Raw genomic sequence first — 24,958 nt, 5'->3', positions numbered from 1 at the left:
ATATGATTGGTTTTCTCAGTCGGTGGGTGGTGGGGAATGACTGTGCTCCGCTTTCTCCCCCCTGAGACCCGCAGACGTTCCCTGAGAGCCCTGTGGCGACTGCTGGGCTTTGGCGGGGCAGTTGGCAACCATGTGCGCCACACTTTGGCAGAAATGGCATCTTTTGGGTTGGGGAGGCAACTTGCACTCTTTGGCATGATGGTCCAGACCGCCACAATTGTAACACCTGTGGAAAAATTACGATGACAAATGTACTTAAATGATTAAAACAATCACCATAATATTCAACAATATTATTGATCTGACTGTACTGACGATGCTGCATGAGAACTGAACTGAGCTGGACAATGACATCATTTTTCTGCAGAACTGCTTTATAGACAAAATGAACGAATTGAATAACTGATGATCTTTACAATGGAACTGAATCAACACTGAACTGACTTCAGCTGAACAACAGCTGAATTCCAGAGGTCATAGATCCTTGTCTTAAAATTATTCATTCATCTTTGCCATTAGGATATGTACCGAAAACATTTAAGCTGGCAGTTCTCTTATTTAAAAAAAAAAAAAACGCAACTTGATCCTAGAGAATTAGTCAATTGCAGGCCGATCTCAAATCTACCCTTTCTGTCAAAGATACTAGAAAAGGCAGTGTCCTCACAACTATGTTCCTTTTAGAATTTTTTTTTTATCTTTGAGGATTTAGACCGTATCATAGTACTGAGACTGCTCTCCGCACTTATCATCCGATCATGGTTGTATCTCTCTATTAGTGTTACTCGATCTTAGTGCTGCATTTGATACTGTCAACCACAACATTCTTTTGAATAAACCCGGAAATTTGGCATTAGTGGAACTGCATTGGCGTGGTTTAAATCATACTTATCTGACCATTATCAGTTTGTAGCAGTAAATTAAGAGATATCATATTGATCAGAATGTGTCGTTCTGGATGGAGTACCTCAAGGCTCAGTGCTAGGACCGTTGCTTTTCACCCTGTACATGCTACCACTGGGAGATATCATTCAGAAGCATGATATTAGTTTTCACTGTTATGCTGACAATACCCAGCTCTATATTTCTTCACACCCTGACGAAACTTACCAATTCACAAAATCAATGGAATGCATAGCTGATATAAAAAATTGGATGACCAGTAATTTCCTACCACTTAATAAAAAAACAGAGTTTCTAATTATTGGACAAAAAAACAGGTCATAACCTATAAGACTGTCTAATACTTGATGGCTGCTCTGTCAAGTCCTCGTCATCAGTGAGGAACCTGGGTGTGCTCTTTGATACCAATCCTTCATTTGAAAGACACGTTTCTAGCATCTGTAAAACCACATTATTCCATATTAAATATATATCTAAATTACGACATATGCATCCAATATCAAATGCAGAAAAGCTAGTTCATGCGCTCATGACCTCAAGGCTAGATTATTGTAATGCTCTACTGGGTGGTTGCCCTGCTCGCTTAATAAATAAACTCCAGCTGGTCTTACTAGAACCAGGAAGTATGACCATATTAGCCCGGTTGCTGATTACTTACAAATCACTTAATGGTTTAGCTCCCCAGTACTTGAGCGAGCTCTTAACACATTATAGTCCTTCACGTCTATTGCGATCTCAAAACTCTGGCCAGTTGATAATACCTAGAATATCAAAATCAACTGGAGGCGGTCGATCCTTTTCCTATTTAGCACCTAAACTCTGGAACAGTCCTCCTAGCATTGTTCGGGCAGACTCTGTCAGTTTAAATCTAGAATAAAAACACATTACTCTTTAACCTGACATTCACATAACACATTATCAATTTCTATAATTCAATCAGTTTGTTAGGCTGCATTAACTAGGTCAGCCGGAACTGGGAACACTTCCCATAACACCTGATGTACTCGTCACATCATCAGAAGAATGGCATCTACGCTAATGTTAAGCCGCGGTTCCACCGCAGGAACTTTCCCCAGGAACTTTGGGCTGGTACTCGGTGTGTTTCGACCGCAGGAACCAGGGTCTAAATGAAGTTCCGGGTAAATATTTCCCCCTCCAAATGGCCCTGTTCTCGAGGTAGTACTTTTTCAAAGTTCAGGAACTTTCGGGCGCAGAACATGCTGATTGGTTGAGCTCACACAGCATTTTATTGCAACCGGCATTTTTAAAAGTCTTGCAAGGTTCGTTCTGCGTTCAGTAAATATCAGTCTTGCTCGTTCTGTCCAATGGCACGTGCTGTCTCAGCAATCGCACGCTCAATGTCCGTAATAGCTGATAATAACATACGTTGTCTTATTTTAAATCTAGCTTTACGAGCTTTCAGAATACGCTTTAGTATCAGTGCTCGTCTCTTTTCCACAGTTTTGTTAATTACATCTTTAGTAAACCAATACATAACTAGCAAAAGCAGCACTGCTTGAATCTCCTCCATACTTGTTATTGTTGCAGACAATATCGCACAAAAAATTATTATTGTCCGTCACTGACTGGGAGGAGCAGACGCACGCAGTCCCACGTCTCCGGACTAATTTGCCTAATCTTCACAGTACTTTAGACCGCAGTGGAAACACAGACAGTAGCAGGTCTGGGGGAAAAAGTTCCTGTAAAAAAAGTTCCTGGTACAAATTGTTCCGGGTAATTTCGGTGGAAACGGGGCTTTAGTCTCTCTGTTTATTCTGAGGTTTACTGTAGTCATCTGGGCCGTATCCAGATCAGATGGTGGAGCTGCACCTGGACATGACCAACGCATCCATGAAGGGTCAGCAGAAATTGTGTCAACTAGACTCTCTCCCTGTGAAGGCCTCATCGACACGACATCCAGTGGCACTGATCCTCAACAAACCCGTCTCCGGCGGGATGACTCCGATCTTCAACCAGATAGAACTGGTAAATATTCTGAATTTTCCGATCTAATCTGATTCATGACCTGTAATGCTGCCTGAATCAAAATCAAACACTGTTCGTTCATTGGCCAGAGGAGAACTGGCACCCCATGATCCTGGTTTCTCCCAAGGCTTTTTTTCTCCATTCTGTCACCTGATGGTGTTTGGGTTCCTTGCCACCGTCGCCTCTGTCTTTGGCTTGCTTGGGGACACTTAAAGAGTTAGTTCACCCAAAAATGAAAATTCTGTCATTAATTACTCACCCTCATGTCGTTCGACACCCGTAAGACCTCCGTTCATCTTCAGAACACAAATGAAGATATTTTAGTGTAAAGCTGATGGCTGAGAAAGGCTTCAGAAAGGCCTCCATTGGCATTCAGTACATTCACACTCTCAAGACCCATAAAAGGCACTTAAAACGTCGTTACAAAGTCCATCTCACCACAGTGACTCTACAATAATTTTACGATGCGACGACAATAGTTTTTGTGCGCAAAAAAAAATCAAAATAACACCTTTATCCAACTTGTTCTTGTCTTCCGTGTGTGCCTCCACGACGCATGCGCGAGAATATGACGCAGATCCGGCCTTCGGGAATCCATGAAATGCACACTTTAGCCCCATTTTGAGAACTACGCCGAGACCTAAAGCACGATCAATGTAGAATTCAACAGCTTAGATACGCGCGTAACGACGATTTAAGTGCCTTTTATGGGTCTTGTGAGTGTGAATGTACTGAATGCCAATGGAGGCCTATCTGAAGCCTTTCTCAGCCATCAGCTTTCAACTAAAATATCTTCATTTGTGTCTGAAGATGAACGGAGGTCTTACGGGTGTCGAACGACATGAGGGTGAGTAATTAATGACAGAATTTAAATTTTTGGGTGAACTAACCCTTTAATATTCAACTAAATCACTGATCGGCCTCCATCACTGAATTTACTTAAGCTGGACTATCACACTGTTTTCTTCTAGATCTGCTGTACAGCCAAAACAAACTTTGTTACATTATTTTCCTGTTATCACTGTGAAGCTGCTTTGAAACATCTGTATTGTAAAAAGCGCTATATAAATAAAGGTGACTTGACATAAGAATAATACTACTTAAGCAACTTATTACGGAGCCCCTAAGGGGACATGGTGGCGGAAAAAGTATATTTCAATGCTTTTTGTTCTCTCGCAAAAGTTTTGCGTTCCTCAGAAAACTTTTGAATTCCTTTGCAAGTGAATCCAAAGTATTTGGAGGGAATGATAAATGACTGTACGAGAATGTAAAAGCACTGATGTAATTTTTCCACCCATCTAATTTTTTTTCCCATCACCATGTCCCTTTAGGGGCTCTGTAACTTCTAGACCAGTTTTGGGAGTATAAATAGTTAGTGAGTGTGTATACATGTATGACAAAACACTGATCACCATCAAAAATCAGGTCATTCTAAAATTTGTATGAAATTTTGAGGGGGGTTTTTATGGCTTATTTTCATATAGTATGATATAGTGAGCATATGGAGATCATAACAAAAAGCACCTCCGTTTTATTAAGAGGCTCAAACTGGGAAAAAAAATGCAATTTGGTGCAGATGCTGACATTTATTTGACCAAAAAGTAAGATTGTAATGTAAATAAATATGATATTTATTACAGTACAGCAAACTACTGACATAAAATCATATAAATCATATCAGTTGTCACTTTATATATGACAATAATGTCTAAGTAAGATGACATTTAAATGCTTAGCTCTGTTTTAAAGCATATAAATCAATGCAATACAATGATGATTGAGAGATAAACTAATAAACTTTCCTCACAAGCTTGATGGATCATATTTAATGCATTTTAATATGATTTTCTAAAGATTAGCAAGTAAACCTAAGGTTCTTCAGTCCAGTAAGTGTTCATCTTGAAATATTCCCAGCATGAACCACCAGCTGAAGGTGGACGTTTTTACAAAAATACTGTCTATAAAAGTATCAGTCAGATGACAGAAGTCATGAAGTAGACTGTGTGCAACAGATTTTGATCATGTTGATCATTTATAGGCCTTCGTGTATCAAATATGATACAGTCGGCATTAGAGGGATGAAGTTCGCCAATATTCCCAAGTTCCAATGAAAATAAAACGTTGCTTTTTTACTCTAACAAAGTGCATTGTGAAATGCGTTTCCCCAAGTGTTCAATTGACGGCCAGGCTGTCAGAGTTGACACAAGGCCATGTGCGGAGATCCCAGTGGCATATGGGGCAGGCGCTGATGCATTGATGTCCACTCAGCTGAGGTCATGTGGGCGACTGACTGCAGGGCACTGGGGACTTTAGGGTGACACTATTGCAGCGTGTGGTGGTTTATAGGCACTGACCCGAGGCCTTCATCAGCACAGTGTGCGGCACGGGCGGACAGGCGGAGCGTGCAGAAGGCAATGACGGCCTTTGTTTGAAAAAAGCTGCAGCAGCAACCTATGAACTATGACCTATTGCGGCCCTAACCCCCAAACACCCCACCCAGTCCCTAAACACATGCAGTTTCCATGGCAATCCTGACCCCTGACCCCTCTCGGGCACCTTCATCTGTTATCAATTAAATAAACCGCGGTGTCTTCTCTACATCCTGAGGTCGAAGCAGGACCCGAATGCGCACAACATTCACACTTTATTCAGGCTTGATTTGGTTCTCCCTTGTGAAAAAGAAGAAGTGTGAATAATTGTAATGAAAACACTTTTAATCTTCTTCAAATATATATGCATACTATATATCAGATATATACATGCATGTGTGTAAATTTATATATAGTAATTATACACAGTACACACACATATGTTATATAAACACAAACTTTTATTTTGGATGTGATTAATCACGATTCATTTTTCATTTATATATATATATATATATATATATATATATATATATATATATATATATTAATCGCATCTAACAAATGTTTGTTTATATAATATATGTGTGTTTATATATATATGTGTGTGTGTGTGTGTGTGTGTGTGTGTGTGTGTATACACAAACACACGTACACACACATATAATAAATATATATATATATATATATAAACAAACATATATTATATAAACAAACATTTGTTAGATGCGATTTTAATATATATATATATATATATCATGCATTTAAAAAACTACTTCTTGCAGATAATATAATATAATATAATAATAAAATATAATATTAATGAAATAAAAGGCCACATAAGCATATTTAAAGAGAGTACATATTCATGCTTACGTATTTTAAACCGACTTAAGTACATTTCGATAAAAACTTTACATTAATGTCAAATTAAAAGTTGTACTTTGAAGTTGTCAATCTTTTGTCATGCTTTTAAAAAATAGAGTTGTGTTGACTAAAGCATATGCGTTAAATGTATTGAACTGCCACTTCCTGATTACAAATATACATGACATACAAGTTTCAATAGAAATTAATTTAAAGTATATTTTAGTTTAGCATAAATGCTTGCCAGTACATTCACTTTAACCATATTTCAAAGACAATAGAAATAATTATGAAATTACATATAATGTTCTACTTAAGAGGGTCAAAAAGCACTTATTTGCTTTACATATAACTTTAAACTACAATATATTTTCATTTAAGTGCAATTAAGTGTCTAAAATCATTCCATTCAGTTCACACTTAAGTATATTCTTTTTAAGGATATTGTAAAGTGTGCTTCTTTTCCAGAAGGGCTGCTTCGGTGAAACAATGAGGCTAGTGCACCGAGCTGATGAATAACCATGATGGACAGATGTGGCTCTTCTTAAAGGGGCAACGCGCTCCAGGGACGTATCGAACGCAGGCCTCGCAAGACCCTTTGAGGGTACAAAGATCTGCACGCAGATACTGTCAACACACAACAATCAGAAAGGACTGACTGACGGGCCAAATCATACCACATCCATCTGTATTGAGAGCCGAGAAGGGAATCATTTGGGTCGAGGGTGCAAAAATGGCATGGTATAAATTCCTCGCTCTATATATGCTAATTGAATCACGAGGCATCACTTTAAGCTAGGCATATTTAAAGTTGCTTTAAACATCTCAGGATTGGGGGATATCCATCAGGTATAAATGCATCAGTGACCAGGCGTTTTAACCAGTTATTGATCCGGGTCGCATCGACAGCCTGTCCATGCAGCCCTAACCGAGGGCAGAGGAGGGGGACGGGGAGGAACTGGGGAAAGGGGTGAGATGACCAAACCACATTTTTGGAGAGATCAAAGAGAGGGGCTTCAGGCTCTCCCTACGGGCTACTAAAACACACACACACACACACACACCATAGCACTGATACTGGAGAACGAGCCACGCGCTGGGAAAAGTGATAACTGGCAAACATTGCCTAAAGGATGAGCTATTTCTACCTGTAATATAAAATAGTGATGTGACATGTGCAACAAATCCTGATAAATATCAGGAAACTGTAAAATTTCGTAATTGGCATGTGCTGGCAATGAAAGGATTCAACGTCAAAGCGAAATTATTTACCGTCCCAAAATACCATTGCAATGTCTTTCAAAAAGAAGCAGGGTTGACAGATAATTGGACACTGCAAGCCTAAAAGGGTTAGTTCACCCAAAAAGAAAAATTCTGTCATTAATGACTTACCCTAATGTCGTTGGACACCCGTCAGACCGGAACAGAAATGAAGATATTTTAGTGTAAATCTGATGGCTCTGAAAGGCCTCCATTGGCACAATGCACTTTACACTCTCAAGACCCTTAAAAGGCACTAAAGACGTCGTTACAAAGTCCATCTCACTACAGTGGTTCTACAATAACTTTATGAATCGGCGAGAATAGTTTTTGTGCGCAAAAAAACCCTAAATAACGACTTATATAGTGATGACGATTTCAAAACAAGGCATCATGAAGCTTCGAAGCGTTATGAATCAGCGAGTCGATTCAGCAGTTTGGATCGCCAAATTTCAGCAGTTTGACACGCGATCCGAATCATGATTCGACTCAGTGATTCATAACGCTTCGAAGCTTCATGATGCCTTGTTTTGAAATCGTCATCACTATGTAAGTCGTTATTTAGGGTTTTTTTGCGCACAAAAACTATTCTCGTCACTTAATAAAGTTATTGTAGAACCACTGTAGTGAGATGGACTTTGTAACGACGTCTTTAGTGCCTTTTAAGGGTCTTGAGAGTGAACCGTGCCATTGTGCCAATGGAGGCCTTTCAGAGCCATCAGATTTACACTAAAATATCTTAATTTGTGTTCCGAAGATGAATGAAGGTCTTACGGGTGTCGAACGACATGAGGGTAAGTCATTAATGACAGAATTTTCATTTTTGGGTGAACTAACCCTTTAACGTGTGGTCACATATCTGCATTTCAGTGATATTTTGTAGGGCTGAGTAAAAAATATCGATTTCTCGATTTTAATCGATTCTCACTTTTACAAAACAATATCGATTCTTAAATCCCAAGAATCGATTAGTCATCCTGTTTTCAGTTAGTGAATGAAATAAACATTGTAGTTCACCTCCCATCCAATAAATCACTATAATCTTTGTGCTTTATTACTATTGATATGAAACAAAGTCTCAGATTTCAGATTACGTCTATTTTTTACGAAATTCAATAACATAAATACCGCTTTGGCGCTGTGGCGTCTTCTCTTCCACCTTAATACCAGTTACAGCGCGAAATAAACATGAATGAGCTTCTGAAAGTGTGTTAAAAGATACAAGACAACTTATTGAAATCCATATCATGTCACATAGAATCGCTCAATCAGTGTTTCAACCGCAGAAAGATGTAAGTAAAACGGCTTACAAGTAAACAATGTTATGTAACGTCACATATAGCTCAGAAAAACCATATCCAGTGTCCATAAACTCGTTAGTCAGCTAGAAAAATTTACTCTAGAGAGGAGAATTTTGCTAATTATATGCACCACATTACATAGGATATTCATTGTCATTTTTAATGTTCTTCAATATTTAATGCATGTTTGTAGCCTATGAATAAATCTGGCAAGTTTTTATGACAGCCAAATGTTTATATTTAAAAAAAAAAAAACGAATTGGAGTAGAAATATGATTATATAATTGTAAAGTTAATATTATAACTTTATTATTATAAAAAACTAAAATCATTTAGTGTAATTTAAGTGTTTGTATACAAATCAGTTCATTTTTACCTTCACTATTAGTAGGCTAATGTAGTACCAAATGACTCCCATAGTTTACAACATTAGTTCAGAGATTTGTTTTCCTTCAGAAAATTGGCCATGTATTGTACCTGATATATATCTAAAATAATCGATATTGAATTGAATCGAAAATCAAATCGAATCGAAAGCTTGTGAATCGAAATCGAATCGAATTGTGAAATTTGTGTCAATACCCAGCCCTAATATTTTGCAGGCAAAACGATCCACTGTCTGTTGTCAATAGTGTATAGATGTATGAAGCACAGCTCGCACAAAAGTCACTGCCAAACCAAGCAGATTTTGTTGGTCAATGCAGCCAAACTTGAACCCACTGTGACACTTTCATTCATAAGGCCCGATATACTTCAAGCGGAATCGAAGAACGAAAACTTCGAACAATATCCGGCCAAAACAAAGTTCATTTCAGGAGTTCAGTAGCAAACTTTCTGGAACAGTTCATTCTGGCTGGTAAGCACCATCGAACTACCATTGGTCCGTGGTGATGATGTAATAGGTGGGTGTGGCTCTGAGGCTCCGCCTTTTTTGATGTGAAAATCTCTGGTTCTACATAAGCTATCACTGGGGTGGTACCCTTTAAAAATATGTACCATTTTGTTTTTAAAGGCCCACTGAAGTGCCTTGAAACACACAGCATTATTCAATGTGTCCTAACCCTTTTTTAAAACAGCCAATGGGGTTTAGTTTCATCACAGCTCGTCCAGAGCCGTTGAGCTCGGTAAAGCCTCAGTTTCCTCCTAATCTCTAGCCGTTTCTCCTCCTAATCTCCTCCATATCACTTTAAAATATCATTCTGTGCAGAATTCAAACGGGTCCGATACGTTTTCTGGTCTGGGCCGACTCGGTCACACGATCTGTTCTGCGCTATCGTGTCTCTGGACCGGAGCTGAGGCGGTTCGCGTGACACTGACGTGAAACCAGACTTAATCCGCCCCAATAGAAAACATATTTACACTGTCTGAATCATTCCCTATCCCTTATATAGTATGGGTGTAACGGTAAAGTATTCGTACCAAACCGCCTTCGGTTCGGTGCACTTCTGTACCGAACGGTTTCTGAATGCAATCTTTAACAGTTCACATTCGGCTTTTTTTAAGCATGGAACACACTTCAGTCCGAGTTCCCACACGAACATATTAAGTATTCAGTCCATTTTATCACGAAATTCAAACGATAAATGCCGTTTTGACGCTCTATGTGGCGTGACTGAACACTGAACACAGTTCAAGCGGCCGATTATCTGTGAACGCGATCGATCATCTCTTCCTAAAGAATAAACATGAATGAACATCTGAAGGTATGTTGAGGATACATTACAACTTACTGTCACGTATATATGTGGTGTAATCGCTAAATTAGTGTTTCAACAGCGGAAAGACGTCAATATAACTGCTTGTAAACTAAACAATGTCATGTAGCATCACATTTACCTCAGGCAGTCATTCAGTGTCCACAGAAATTAATTCACTAGAGAAATCAACTCTTTCACTAAATATATGCTCTATATTAGCCTATATATTCATTATATTCTACTTAACCTGTTAGAGATGTCTTGATTATTTCATGCATGTTAAATAAACCTGTCATGAAAATGACACACACTGTGTATAAATGATTATATTTCAACAACGAATTGGAGAAAAAACTATAATAATTAGATTTAGAAGTTAATGCAAAAACTGCCTTATGTGAAGTTTACATGTTTGCATACAATGTGTTATTTGAGTGTTGATTATTATACCTAAAAATAAATAGCCACTGAATTTAGGCTAATAGTTTGGGCTCTGTTGTTAACCTTTAATATTAATGTGCAAGTAAGGGCTCCCTATATAATTTACAGAAATGTCTTCAATTAACTTTTAGTTATAATTTAATTCATTCAAGGACAGACACTTTTTTTCTTCTTCAGTAAACCACTGTTTAATAAAAATAAATAAAAAGCAATTTTGTAAAACCGCTGTACTGAACCCGTACCGAACCGTCAGTTTTGTGTACCGTTACACCCCTACTATATAGTGCACTATGTGTGCCAATTTCAGCCCTTCAGTGTCTATTTATAATGTAGGGGGCGGGGCTTCATATTCTAGAGAGCATTTGATTGGACAGTAAATGCACAGAAAAGTATGCATATTGGCGGAAGTGAGCGACTGTAAGTTTTGAATGCTTATATCTTATTTTGGAGCACACTAGCTTATAGATAACAGTAATGTTGACATATTCATACTTAAATCCAAAAAAACTTCAATCATGGGGACTTAATATGCACCATTTATGGGTAAACAAAGTACAAAAGTACCTTTTAAAAGAGTACCGCCCCAGTCACAGCGTTGGTTTCACTTTCTTCTGAGAGTGTTTGACCAGCTAAACAAGGCATCCTAATGGCACAAGACTTCAAATAAAGCTACTGGATTTTTGTTGATAAGAAAGACCCATCTTGAGGAAACCGCCCTTTTGCTCACCGCCCCAGTACAAAGGCAGTGTAAAGTGAAATATTACGCAATCGCTCTGAGACGACTCACCTGTCTCCTTTGGCCCGGCGTTTCTGGACGCTCTTGCCTTTGGGTCTCCTCTCACTGCCCACACAGTGAACGCCTCCAGGACCCGACACCCGCAGAGACTCAAGACCCTTGGAGGACTTCTTGAACGTGAACTCAACAGCCTCGCCCTCCTTCAGACTGCGGAAACCCTCCATGTGCAGTTTACTCTGAGAAAAGACACAAAAACACTCTCAGTAATGCCAACTCCACGTTCATTTAGAAACTCAATGACATGCAGAGGGAAAGAAAGTTGCTGTTGGGTTGTAAATGCAAAGCGTCTTGTATCATCACAGTGTTTGTGTTATTTTAGGAGATTATATTTAAGCACAAAAGCCCTAGAGGACTGCATCTGCATCTGTATGAGCGCTCTTATGGGATATGAAAGAGAAAGCGACTGATTTATGTGTGAAAAACCCATGCTTTACCATCCCCCGACCCAGGTTACAGCATTCCTGATTCACACACACACACACACACACACACATCCCCCACAGCACACACACGTCTCTTAATCCCACTCACTGACCACTGGGGAAGGATGTTGTGGCAGGGTCCACAAAAATTCTTCAAATGGTTGCTTGGCTTTGGTGTATCCTGAGGGCGAATAAATTCCCTGTTAAGAATGTGAAAGGCTCTGTTTACACCTGGTATTAAGATGCATTTTTGGTCGATTGGATCACAAGTGGACGACGCTAAATACAGGTGTAAACACGGTCTAAAATGTTTTGAGTTTGTCCACTTTTGACAACACATTTGATTGCATTCATAGCGCTCATGTGGTCAAATGTGTTCGGACAGCCACAAAAGACCATCTACTCTCCGCCTACTGACCTAACATGTAAACATTATGGCTGAAGGTCCAAGTTTGGGTTGAAGATGAAAAACGTAAATGTTCTCCGGCCATTCCTGATTTCTAACACACACTCGAGCGTTCGGCTGGTCTTGTGTCTGTCAGAGCAGAAACTAAAGCGTGTGTTTTTCCGTCATCTCTGGGCTCGTTCATATATAAATTGTGGAGGCTAATTCCGTCCATTAGATCGAAAGATCTGAAAAACCCATACATTTACCTGCCCATTGACCCTCCCCTAGAATAAATCAGGACAGAAAGTGGTTGAAAGTGGACAAAAGAGACGGATTAAAACACCAGGTGTAAACGGGAATGTATCTCCCTCGTCTACTCGTGATCCGATCCACCAAAACGCATCTTAATACCAGGTGTAAACAGGGCCAAAGTGTAAATGTAGCACCTGAGCTAAGGAATATAGTGCTGCAGGAATGAAGTATTTTTGTAGGCCTCATTTTAATTCCTCTTCCATCGTCCTGAAGTCAGTGGGTTTTTTGAATGGGTTTTTGGTGAAATGCCTGAAATAATGTCAGTGGTGAACATAAGCTCAAGATATTTTCACACTTTATTCTACAGCATGAAATACATCAGTAATACCATCTCGTGTCTTGAAAAAGGCGTTTGCTATCATGTCTAAATGGACTACAGAGATTAAACGTCATCATCATAGACTGTAAAAAAATATCACTCCCGGATAACAGAAAATGGGCAAAGAGGCGGGACGTGGGCGGAGCTGAGGTGACGGGACGCACACACACACACACACACACACACACAGTCGTCATGAAGGGCAAAATTAGCCGTATAGACCATAAACACAATTTGTCCCAGACTGTAAACGTGTTCTTCTGCTGTAAAGTTGGGCATTTTAACATGAGCTCAATGAGATTCTGCTCCTTCTGGAGTCTGTCTCTAGTGGCCAGTCCATGAACTGCAGTTTAAGTCACTTCTGTATTGGCTTCAAGAGAAACTGAGGGAGGTTGCCACTTGGTCATCATGAGTTTATAGCCGTTATGTTTAGCTTTTTAGTTCTGTATTCAGGCTTCAAAATCTATAAAAGTTGTGTTCATTTGTAAAGATTAGGCATGCACCGATGTGAACATTTTGGCGATACGCTAACCGATAATTCTTTATATTTGAAAGCCGATAATATTGGCAGATAAATCTAAATTCATACTCAAATAACTTACTCACCCATATGTCATCCAAGATGTCCATGTCTTTCTTTCTGCAGTCAAAAAGAAATTAAGGTTTTTGATGAAAACATTCCAGGATCTTCTCCATATAATGGACTTCAATGGGCTCCAAACGGCTCAAGGTCTAAATGACAGTTTCAGTGCAGCTTCAAAGGGCTTTAAACAATACCAAACGATACCAGACGATGAATAAGGGTCTGATCTAGCCAAACAATACGTTTCTGTGAGAAACCGAGCAGTATTTATGCTATTATTTTACCTCTTATCAGACGAATGTGATCATCTCTGAGGTGATCATAACTTCCGCTATGTGCGGTCAAAATACGACCGTGGTCATAGATATATACGTAGATGCCTCATTAGCGCCTGCACAGATCAGTAGAATGAGGCATCTACGATCGATATATCTATGACCACGTTCGTATTTTGACTTCACTTAGCGGAAATTATGCTGGAGCTCAGAGATGATCACACTCGTCTGTTAAGAGGTAAAATAATAGCATAAATACTGCTGGGTTTCTCGCAGAAACTGATGGTTTGGCTAGATAAGACCCTTATTCATCATCTGGTGTCGTTTAAAGCCCTTTGAAGCTGCACTGAAACTGTCATTTAGACCTTGAACCGTTTGGAGCCCATTGAAGTCCATTATATGGAGAAAAATCCTGGAATGTTTTCATCAAAAACCTTAATTTCTTTTCGACTGCAGAAAGAAAGACATATACGTCTTGGATGACATATGGGTGAGTCAATTATCAGCAAACGTTTATTTAAAGGTGTACTAATCCTTTAATATCAATGTCCCAAACACACAGTTATGATGTTCTCATTATAATTATATCTAGCCGATATGACATACTTGTGCTGCACATGTTGAACTGAACCGTATTTACCTTTTTAAAGTGATTTCAATCATATTTCAAGCAATTCAAAACCGTCATGGTGAACAGAGTGCATCTGAAGTGTCTCAGCTGAAGGAAATAATCCACAATCGACTTTAATATATCGGACACATTTTCTTATCGGGCAGATAACGATAACATAAAAAATGAACCTATATCGGCCGATGCTGATATGGTGACCGATATATCGTGCTTCCCTAGTAAAGATTATCATGATGAACAAAACATTTAAGAATCATAAACTTTTGTTGGTCACAATAGCTTCGTTTCTGCAATAAACCAAAAGCAAATGGAAAAATCATATCGTTTTTTTTATTGAAGGAAGCAGTGTGATGCAAACTCATGAGTTGGTCTATAAAAATACGTCATTGTTACTCTCTTACTCTCTTCCATGGTCAATAAAAAAAGGAATTCTTAAAATTGATGTGAAATGGAAATTAACCATTTTACAAATGCATGTTCTTGTTCTTATTGTGAAAGATTCATCCATTTTTAATCAAAAAGTCACAGCTCGCTTGTATCTGGCTTGAGAAGACTTAGAATATAGCACAAGAGTAGTATGGAGCACTTTTACGTTCTTTGAAGCTTGAAAGCCTCAGTCCCTATTACTGTCATCACATTCAACAGAGCGACCAGCACAGTCCTCAAACAATTCACCTTTTGTGTTCAATGAAATAAAGAAAATCATACATCCGGAACAACATGAAGGGGGTGAATGATGACTCAAATTTGAAGCCTTTTACAAGCCATATTCATACACTCTCAGAAAAACGGTACAGTCGAGGTACAATTCTGTTCCTTGGGGAACAAAAGGTACCTTTAAAGGTACTCATTTGGTCCTTAGAGTACAATTATACCATTGTTTTCCTATACTTAGAGTTAAGGGTAGGCAAGTTCGGTCCAAGAGAGCCGCTGTCCTGCACAGTTTGGCTCCAACCCTGAAAGACGTCTAGAGAAGCTCTTATTGAGAATTAACAGAGTTTTAGATGTTGATGTTTTATTGAAAATATGTGGATCTCCATTATGGAGATCAGTGTTTCGTTGAGTTGGGCAGTTTGACTCTTGGCTTTTTATGTGAGTTTGTGGTTTTTCTTAAAGTGTTAACAAACCCCATAATCTGTTCAAATCAAGAGAAGCCATAAACAAAAATTGTCATGAACTAAAATGTTTGACTAAACTCATCACTGACTAAAAATATTAATAAATAATATTCACCAGCAATACTTTCTTGCCACAGATCAGAAATTCTGTATTTTGATTTTTAAATACATTCTAAGGAGAAAAAAGTTTAAACGCACACAGATATCAAGATTCAGCATATGAATCTCTACAATGCTGGCATACTTAATGCTGCAATGCATGCTGGGAGCCATGAGTTTTATACTGTGGTGGCTTAGTAGGGTTGGAGCTAAACTCAGGACATCAGATCTCTAGGACCGAACTTGCCTACCCCTGACTTAGAGGTACAGAAATGTACCCTTAAGGGTCCCACCCTAGTGCCAGACAGTTTTGTACTCTTTTTTTGAGAGTGTAGACAGCTAATGCTACCTTGTACTATGCAGTATCCTGAATATTAGATATCTACAGTCTGCACAGAATGGCATTCTATTCATGCATTAAAATCCTTATGGTGTTGATATACACAATGAGTAGAAGTAGAAGAACAGCTTCTACATGATAGATTATGGGAGTATCTCATGAAACATGCCAGGGTCATATTTTCCCTCAACATCAAAAGAAAGAAATGATATATTGCATATGATCAGTAAGGTTTTTAGCATTATTTTGATGACTGTGAAATGCATCAAATCACCCTCTTCCAACTGTCAGTAGCTCACAGTTATGAAAAAAAAGAAACAAACACGCACACTCATTACTGTAATGAAGAAATTATGACGTACATTTGTAAAGTAATATTAGGTGCCCTGAAATTAATTGATGCTAATTTTAATTCAATAATATTGAAAGTCTTTGTGACAGGACAGGATGATTTTTATTATTGTATTACAGTAATGAGAATGAGCCTTTTATATCAGATGTATATCTAATATATAATATATATCTAATATATACATATGGCCATCGAGCACAAGCATAAGTGTATCAGTTTGAATTTATGTATCACAGTTTATTGTCAACAAACAAAACGTCTTTTAAAACTCAAACTATTCTAGTTCTCCTGGATATTTAATATTCGATTTGAAGAAATAAAGCAGATAATTCAGCACATTAAATGTCTCAAACACCGTCAGTGGATCATCAGGGTTGTCCTTAGATGACTAGTATTACAGATCTTCTTATTGACGTGATGTAAAAGGCCCCACGAGGATCTGTGGCAGTGTTTGTTTTGTGGAAACATTGTTGGTTACAACTATGTTGTGGCAGATGCAGTGTTCCCTTTCAAGTACTTCCATTGTGTGTCAGTCAAAGTGACCGTTAACGTATTTCCCTAGACACGTGTGACCCCCAACCCCCAATTTCCCTTCCTCCCACTGACATCTCACTGACATGCTTTAAGGCATCTTTTAGAGCCGTTCCCGGAGTTAAAACCCTAAGAAGAGAGCATGTTGACTGGACATGTACTGTATGGTCATGGATGATCCATTAGTAACACAGGTGATGGAGAAATCACAAGCAAGCAGGTTTTGACATATTAGGAAGGGAAACGGCACAGATAAAGAAAGGATCTGTCACGCTCTCTTTCTTTTGTTTGCTCTCACAAAGACCAGCAGCGGAGTTAATGTTGTGTATCTGAGGCCAAACGTGTGTGCAGCGCGTGGATCGTGAATCGCCTTTGGCTTGCTTAGTTGGGCTTTAAAAGACACTTAACATTCAGTAATATTATCGATTTGACTGCACTGACGCTATTGGATGAGAACAAAACTAGAACTGAATAACGACACTATTGTCTTCTGTAGAGCTGCTTATTACTCGATTGAACTTGTTTCATAATTGGTAACCTTTTCTTACTGAACTGAACTGAATCAACACTGAACTGACTTGAGCTAAATAATGAAACTAATGTCTTTTTAGAGCTGCTTTACAGCAGAATTTGATTTAGTCTCAAGTTTGCGTTTCCTGTTTCCTGCTTAGAAACAATCTGTATTGTATAAAGCGCCATAGGGTCCTATTCCATGTCAACTCAAACAGAGGTTGACTTGTGGTGAAAGCAATCCATGAATGAAGAAGAAATCCAAAATATCAAATGTAATGGATGTATATTGACTGAGTAATTCACTGTTTTGTGGAGGGGGGTCAAAATTACAATTTTCACATGAGATTTGGAGCCAAATTACAGGGGTGTAAAAATGATTTAGAAAGACGGCAACCTCCTTAATTTATTTTAACACAAAGATTGATAGGTCTATTAGTTAAGTCTGTTGACTTTATCAATCTTTGTTGCACTATAAGCCAACAATGGCCGTTCAAAAATGGCAAAAAAGCACATCTTGTGTTTTTTGCCCCAAGTTTGCAAGCCTGTAACTCAAAAAGTATTAAAGATATCTTAATATCCTTTTAGATTCTGATTCTTAACAAACTTTTCTTTTGGTATCTTCGTTTTAAAGGTTCTCGATGGTTCAATCCCAGAGATATGGAGATCTTAATGCGGCTCCATGAGTAAAATTCCTCAATTTTACACATTTTCAGTGGTCGAAAACCAAATGTGGGTCACTTTGCATACAGTTGATATTGTTTTCTTTAAAAGAGGAATATCTGAACAACAAATAATGATGAGAATAGAAATGCATCTAATTTTTTTCTATCAAGACAATTGCATAGGACAGACCTCTCTGAGTGCCATAAAGGTTATTTTTCCAAAGTTTGCATGTATGTAACTCTAAAAGTATTAAAGATATCTCAATATCCTTCTAGATCCAAATTTTTTAATAAACTTTTCTTTTGGAATCTTTATTTGTAAGGTTATATATGGTTCAATCGCATAGATATGAGGATTCAAATGCGACTCTGTGTGCAAATTGTTGAATTGTACCCATTTTCAATGGTCAAAAATCAAATGTGAGTAACTTTTCAAACAGCTAAAATCTCTGGGATTGAACCATATAGGTCCTTTAAAATGAAGATACCAAAAGAAATTGTTAAAAATCAAAATCTAAAAGTATATTAAGATATGTTTAATACTTATTGAGTTACAGGCATGGAGACTTGTGAAAAAAGTGCTTTTTTGCCATTTTTGAACGGTCATTGTCGGCATATAATGCAACAAAGATTGCTAAAGTCAACAGATTTAACTAATAGACCTACCAATCTCTGTGTGAAAATAAATTAATGAAGTTTCCATCTTTCAAATGTCATTTTTACACCCCTGTAATTTGGCTCCAAATCTCATGTGAAAATAGTCATTTTGACCCCCCCCCTCTACAAAACAGTCAATATACATCCATTACATTTAATATTTTGGCTTTTATCACTATTTATGTATTTCTTTCTCCAGAAAAAATATGAACAAAATCTAAAATGTGTTATATTTCTAATAAGTTAATATTGTGTGAAACAAATGCCCATTTAACCTCAATTTTGCACATGTATAATATTATTAATTTCTGTAAATAATGGTATTATACCAAACATCTGGCTCTTGCTTCAGTTTTGGCCGTTGAAAAGCCAAGTCAAGTCAACCACTTGGCAAATCTTCAGTTTGCTCACTGAAAGACATGCACAACATATCCAATATTCTTAATCTGCTGTTTAAGAGCACATGGGGGTTGTGACGTGCTAAATGTGCCAAATAATACTAAATGAAGTTGCATATTCCTGGTCTGTATAAAGTCACAGCAGCTCTCCGGGACACAAATGGCCACCCAGTTGGTCACTCATACAAAAGGGCCCCTAAATATTTCTACTTCAATAGCATACACATATCTGTGGCTAATGACTTTATGACAGGAAACAAGATTAAAGGGGTCATCCTTGAAGGTGCTCTTGCTGACAGGCCAGACTATTGTTTTAAGAAATGACACTTACATGGGAAATGAGGGGTGAGAGACAAATACCAACCACACCAGGGTGGAGCAATGCAATTACTGCAGAAGTTCAAATACTTTGGGCAGCGATGCTGTTTGTTTAGTGTTTGGGACAAGTGATTGGTTTAGCCATTTAAGAGCAGATTAAGCCATTTTAGATTTCAGATGTTGACTTTAGGGGTCAATGCAACACCCCTTGAAATAGAGTGATGCAGGGATGACATTTCTATAGGCCAAACGAAATGCATTTTAGCACTTCTGCTTCCATCGTCATAAAGTCAATGGGGTTTTTTTGGGTTAAAAGCCTGAAATAAGGTCAAGATACACTGCCCCGCAAAACAAAAGGCAAATGCTTAAGAGCCTGTGATTGGATCATTTTCACACATGAATTGGCATTACTGAGTCCAGACCTTAAATTCATTGAATGTCTTAGGGTTGTGCTGGAGGAGACTTTACACAGTGCAATTGACAATACAAGATCTTGACCAAACATTGGTGCACCTCTTGATGGAAATAACATCACAACAATTATTTCCATCAAGAGATGCATGCATTTTTGGTCAAGATCTTTATATAATGCAATTGCTGAGGGAACCAGGGTGATACTAAATAGGTTACAAAAATACATAATCACGCCATCGCTCTATTCAACAGCCAATCAAATAGTGCTGTCCAGGGATATAGATATTATCATCTATTTGATCTAGCTGCTATTCATATATTTCTCAGCACTTACCTGATGGACGAACACGTCGACTGGAGTTTCTAAAGGCACACCATCTCGTGTGGTCATGGACAGAAATCCAAAACCCATCCGAACATTGAACCACTTGCACACACCCTCGCCGTGGTAGGACTGAAGGTCTTCCTCGGTGGCCTGCCCCTCCTCCTCCTCTGTTTTCGTACACCCTCCTGCAAAAGAGGTTTTTATGAGGGGAAATATATGCATGCAGACATGCATTGAAGTGTGAAATTTTAAAATTATAATGTAACAGAAAGAGTATAAAACAATTGCCAAAATGACCACCAACAGTGGTTGTATAAAAAAACCCCAGCTTATTATTTAACGCCCGGTTTCACGACAGGGGTTTAGATTAAGCCAGGATTAGGCCTTAGCTCAATTAGGGCATTTAAGTAGCTTTTATAAACGTGCCTCAGAAAAATCATTACTGGTGTGCATCTTGAGACAAAACAATGACATGTTAAGATCTCTCAGTGCCAGTTGCTTTGAGTTAAAACAGCTCAAACATGCATTAATCTGAGACTGGCTTAAGCTTTATCTGTGAAACCAGGGGACAGTGTTTTGAAAAGAATTAATATCTGGTTAGTTTTTAGAATAATTACTCTGTGTATTTATATGTGACCCTGGACCACAAAACCAGTCATAAGTAACACAGGGGTATATTTGTGGCAATAGCCAACAATACATTGTATGGATCAAAATTATCAATTTTTCTTTTATGCCAAAATCCATTAGGATATTAAGTAAAGATCATGTCCCCCCCCCCCCCCCAAAAAAAAATGTATTATTAGTAATATGCATTGCTAAGGACTTCATTTGGACAACTTTAAAAAAGATTTTCTCAATATTTAGACTTTTCTTTTGCACCCTCAGATTCCAGATTTTCAAAAAATTGTATCTCAACCAAATATTGTCATATCCTAATCTCCTTATGACTTGTGCAGGGTCACATATTTGCACGTTTACAATTAAAGCACCATAAATTGTAGCATGAAACAGCAGAATTAGCATTACTATAACGATGTGTAGATATTGTTGTAGTGTGCCTATTATTTGAATTATAATTTTGTGTTATAAGAAAACAAATCGAAAAAATGAGACAAAGAATAAAAAGATATGAACTACTGTGTATGATCTATAATCTAGGCCTATATTCTCATATACTTTACCAAATAATTTACATCAGAAAAAATTATTAAGAGTATGGCAAGTCATTTTGACTTTTATTCATTCCCAGGATATGAATTCCTGAATATCAACAATTCAATTTTCACTACTAAAATGCTAATTCTTGATATTCTGAAATTATATTTCTACTTGTAACAACGGCAATGTTTGATATCCGGAATTACATTTCTACAAGTAAAAATGTTAAACTCCTGTTATCAACAATGACATCACTCACAAAAATATGAATTCTTGATATCAATAATTGAATTTCAACTGGTAAAAACTATCATTCTTGATATCTGTAATTGTATTTTCTCTAGTGAAATCTCGGCTGCCATTCAAATTCAAATTGTTGATATAAAGAATTGATTTCTTACTAGTTGAAATTACAATTTCGCATATCAGAAATACAATTCTTAGTAGTAAAAATCATCATTTCTTGATATCAACAATTGAAATGTTAATTTCTGATATCATGTGATTGTTATAGTAATAAAGCCATTTTAGATATCTGAAATCTAATTATTGATATCAGAAATACATTTTCAGATATCAGAAATAACAAATGTAACATGTTAAAATACATTTACAGATACCAAGAATTTAACTAGTGACAACTGAGTTCTTGATATATAGTTCTGAGTTCTTGATATATAGTTCTGAGTTCTTGATTTATAACTGAGTTCTTGATTTATATGTTTTTTACTAGTAAGCATGTTGGTCTATATGAGTTTAAAAAATCTATTAATTTAGGAAATAGGCTACTGTCCTCTGCATGGTCTCACTTTAGGCGCTTCTCTCCAAAGTGATGGAGACTTTCCAAATGTGCGCCAACATGGTCAACCCCGACGGAAAACCCTCTCGCGCCGTTTGCTCCTTCACCTTGATACTCCTGGTGTAAATCTGAACCCATGGTGAGCGGAATTACATCCACGCGCGCGGTTTCCTTCACTTCAGCGACCAGCGCGGGCCTAAAATCTCCCTCAGGTCTCACTCTCACAACTCAAGAAACAACGGGAGCAAAACAAAGCGGAGCTCCACGGTAAACTCCCTTACACGAGTGCACGAGGGAGTGGGGGGTCCAACCACACGGAAACATGAAAGACAATGCAGGGACCCCCAGCCCCCCGTGCCCGTGTCTCCTAAACATTCAACACCTTGATGAAGAGGGCCAGAACCTCCAAAAACAAATGACATACCCTCTGCCATGGGCTCCACTCTGCGCGGGTTGAGTTCGGGATGCGTGCGGTAAATCTCGCGTCTCCAGGTGATCTCTGGCGGATCGGTCACTGCTCTGCACTGATGCTTCTCATGCTCGACCCCCTCTCTCTCCCAGTTTCGGTCAAGTCCACGTGATTCCCAATCACTCTCCCCTCCAGGATGACCAACACATTCCTCAATGGATGCCCCCCCTTGTCCAAAACAGACCAATCACACTTGGAGACCGGCCACCGCGCAAGAGTCCGGCCCACAACTCTTCCACGCATAGGTGACCACAACAACCCTAACATTAGACACGTTGGAAAAGGTGAACATTAATGAGCGCGTTTAAATGCGCGCTCTAACCCGATTATGTTCAATAATCCGCCAATGCGTGAACCCGCTTTCCTTTAATCGGGTTATAAGCAACAGCGAGATTTCTTTACCCCGATTTCGCCATGTAAACACTATTTCTTGACCCAAGAAATTATAAAAACGAGTTCTCATCAAAATAATATAGCTAACCTCCTTTAATGCTTTAACAAACGGAATATACTCAAACTTGAAGTCAGATAGGCTACATGAATTATTGCGTTTTGACGTCACTGCCGGGAAATATCTTAAAAATAAACTCTTCATTGTTTTGCATGTAAGGGTCCTTTCCATAAACTGATTTTTGGGACTGTGCATGTAAACGTGAACAATGTTTTCGCACAATTTTGCATTGATATATCGGCTAATTTGTCATAACGAGATATTTTGAATAGGCCTAATCCTTAACACTGTATTTCTTTCGTAATTTTTTTTAATTAATTTTTTTAGATGTTTCAAAAAGAGAGTAGCCTATAAACACGCCAAGCTGCAGATTCCTGATCATTAGACTTAAAAATATGTTTGACAAAGCAGAAACCAAAACTGTAGCTTAATTTAAATAATTTTTCGTAAGTAGAATGAAAAATTACAACTCATTTCTAATGTCCAAACATTCTAAAGATATGCTATGAAAACGCTTTGGAGTTGAGGATTCATGCTTTATACTTTCCACAATCATTACTAAATACACCTTTAACATGTTTTGGCTATTCCTAAATATTCCCATTTTCTTTTAATCCAAGAGCATTATGGAATACATTCTGGCCAAATCGATTATTATTATGATGATAAACAAGCATTGCGTAAATGTAATTTAATTAATGCAACACTTGTATTGTTTGTTGTTGTTTGTGCACGCGCAGAACAAACACAAAACATAGTTTACTGCATTTACCGACCTCATATTCAATAGTATGATTCATTTCACACAGTAGCATAATTATTGATTAGAATCAAAGTATAAAACATGCATTTTTTGTGATCCGGATAAATGTGTATGGGTCATATTTCGTTCATATGTCGGGTTTTAATGAAGTTTTTTTTGAAGATGATTAAGATTGTACTTAAAAACGTGATAATGGTAACATAAAAGAATAATGCTTTAACATCATTGAACCAACTAGGTTTTTTTTTTTTTTTTTTTTAAATCAGACATAAATCGCTGTTTAATGTAACGATTTCAGGTTATCATTTTTACAGTGTGATTATGATTACAATACTAATCAAATAAATGAGTGTAATTTGTGCTGACATTGACATTCAAAACCTCCAAAGGTTCGCGTGTTAAATAATTGCGCGCATGTAGGATATCCAAAATATGTCAGTCGTTCTCTCACCAGTCATATCCGTTATTAAATATCGTTTGTATATTGCTTTTTGCAAATGAAATAACTATCAGATTTGTCATTTAAGCGTGTGTAGATCAAGCTCCAGCAGCCCAAATTTCACCCGGCAAATGATTGCCTGTGATCAGAGATGCAGAAGCTGCCCTCCCCCATCCAAACAATCAATAATCAAACAACAACGCCAAGTGATCAATGCACGGTTGCTATGGTGATGCAACAGGTCACCTGCCTATCAATAACCCCCAATTCCAATTACATTTGTGCACGAGGAGCATGCCATACTGCGCACGCGTCACATCTAACATGACATTTCTGCTTTGTTTTTGATAAAACATTTTTGTTTTATTTGAAAGAAAACCATATATTTTCATTCACATTTGTTCTTATACACTGTAAAAAGGTAAACTGCTATTATTACCTTAAAGATATATTTCTGCCTGATTTAATCCATAAAAGCAGTTTTGTTGGTATAAATTGATTTAGGTTGGTTTAATGATATTCATCAAATATTAAATAATATTTTTGACTTGAATAAAACCATTTTTTGTGCATGTTGCATTTTTATCTTAAAGAAAGCTTTT

The 24,958-nt window shown here is 37.8% G+C and overlaps 1 protein-coding gene across 1 annotated transcript; it reads right to left on the bottom strand.

Moving 5' to 3' along the window:
* Positions 1–15: 15 nt before the first annotated feature.
* On the bottom strand, positions 16–24,375 carry lin28aa (lin-28 homolog Aa; the record flags this gene model as incomplete). The annotated part of the gene is made up of 5 exons (XM_079837031.1): positions 16–226; positions 11,609–11,793; positions 20,284–20,459; positions 22,659–22,871; positions 24,369–24,375. 5 exons carry the CDS (start codon positions 24,373–24,375, stop codon positions 16–18), a joined length of 792 nt encoding a protein of 263 aa, XP_079693157.1.
* Between the last annotated feature and the right edge of the window lie 583 nt (positions 24,376–24,958).

This window comes from Gobio gobio (assembly GCF_949357685.1).
Source record: "Gobio gobio genome assembly, chromosome: 15".
NCBI lineage: Eukaryota > Metazoa > Chordata > Actinopteri > Cypriniformes > Gobionidae > Gobio > Gobio gobio.
The sequence above is the reverse complement of the archived record's forward strand: the minus strand, read 5'-3'. Positions and strand labels throughout refer to the sequence as shown.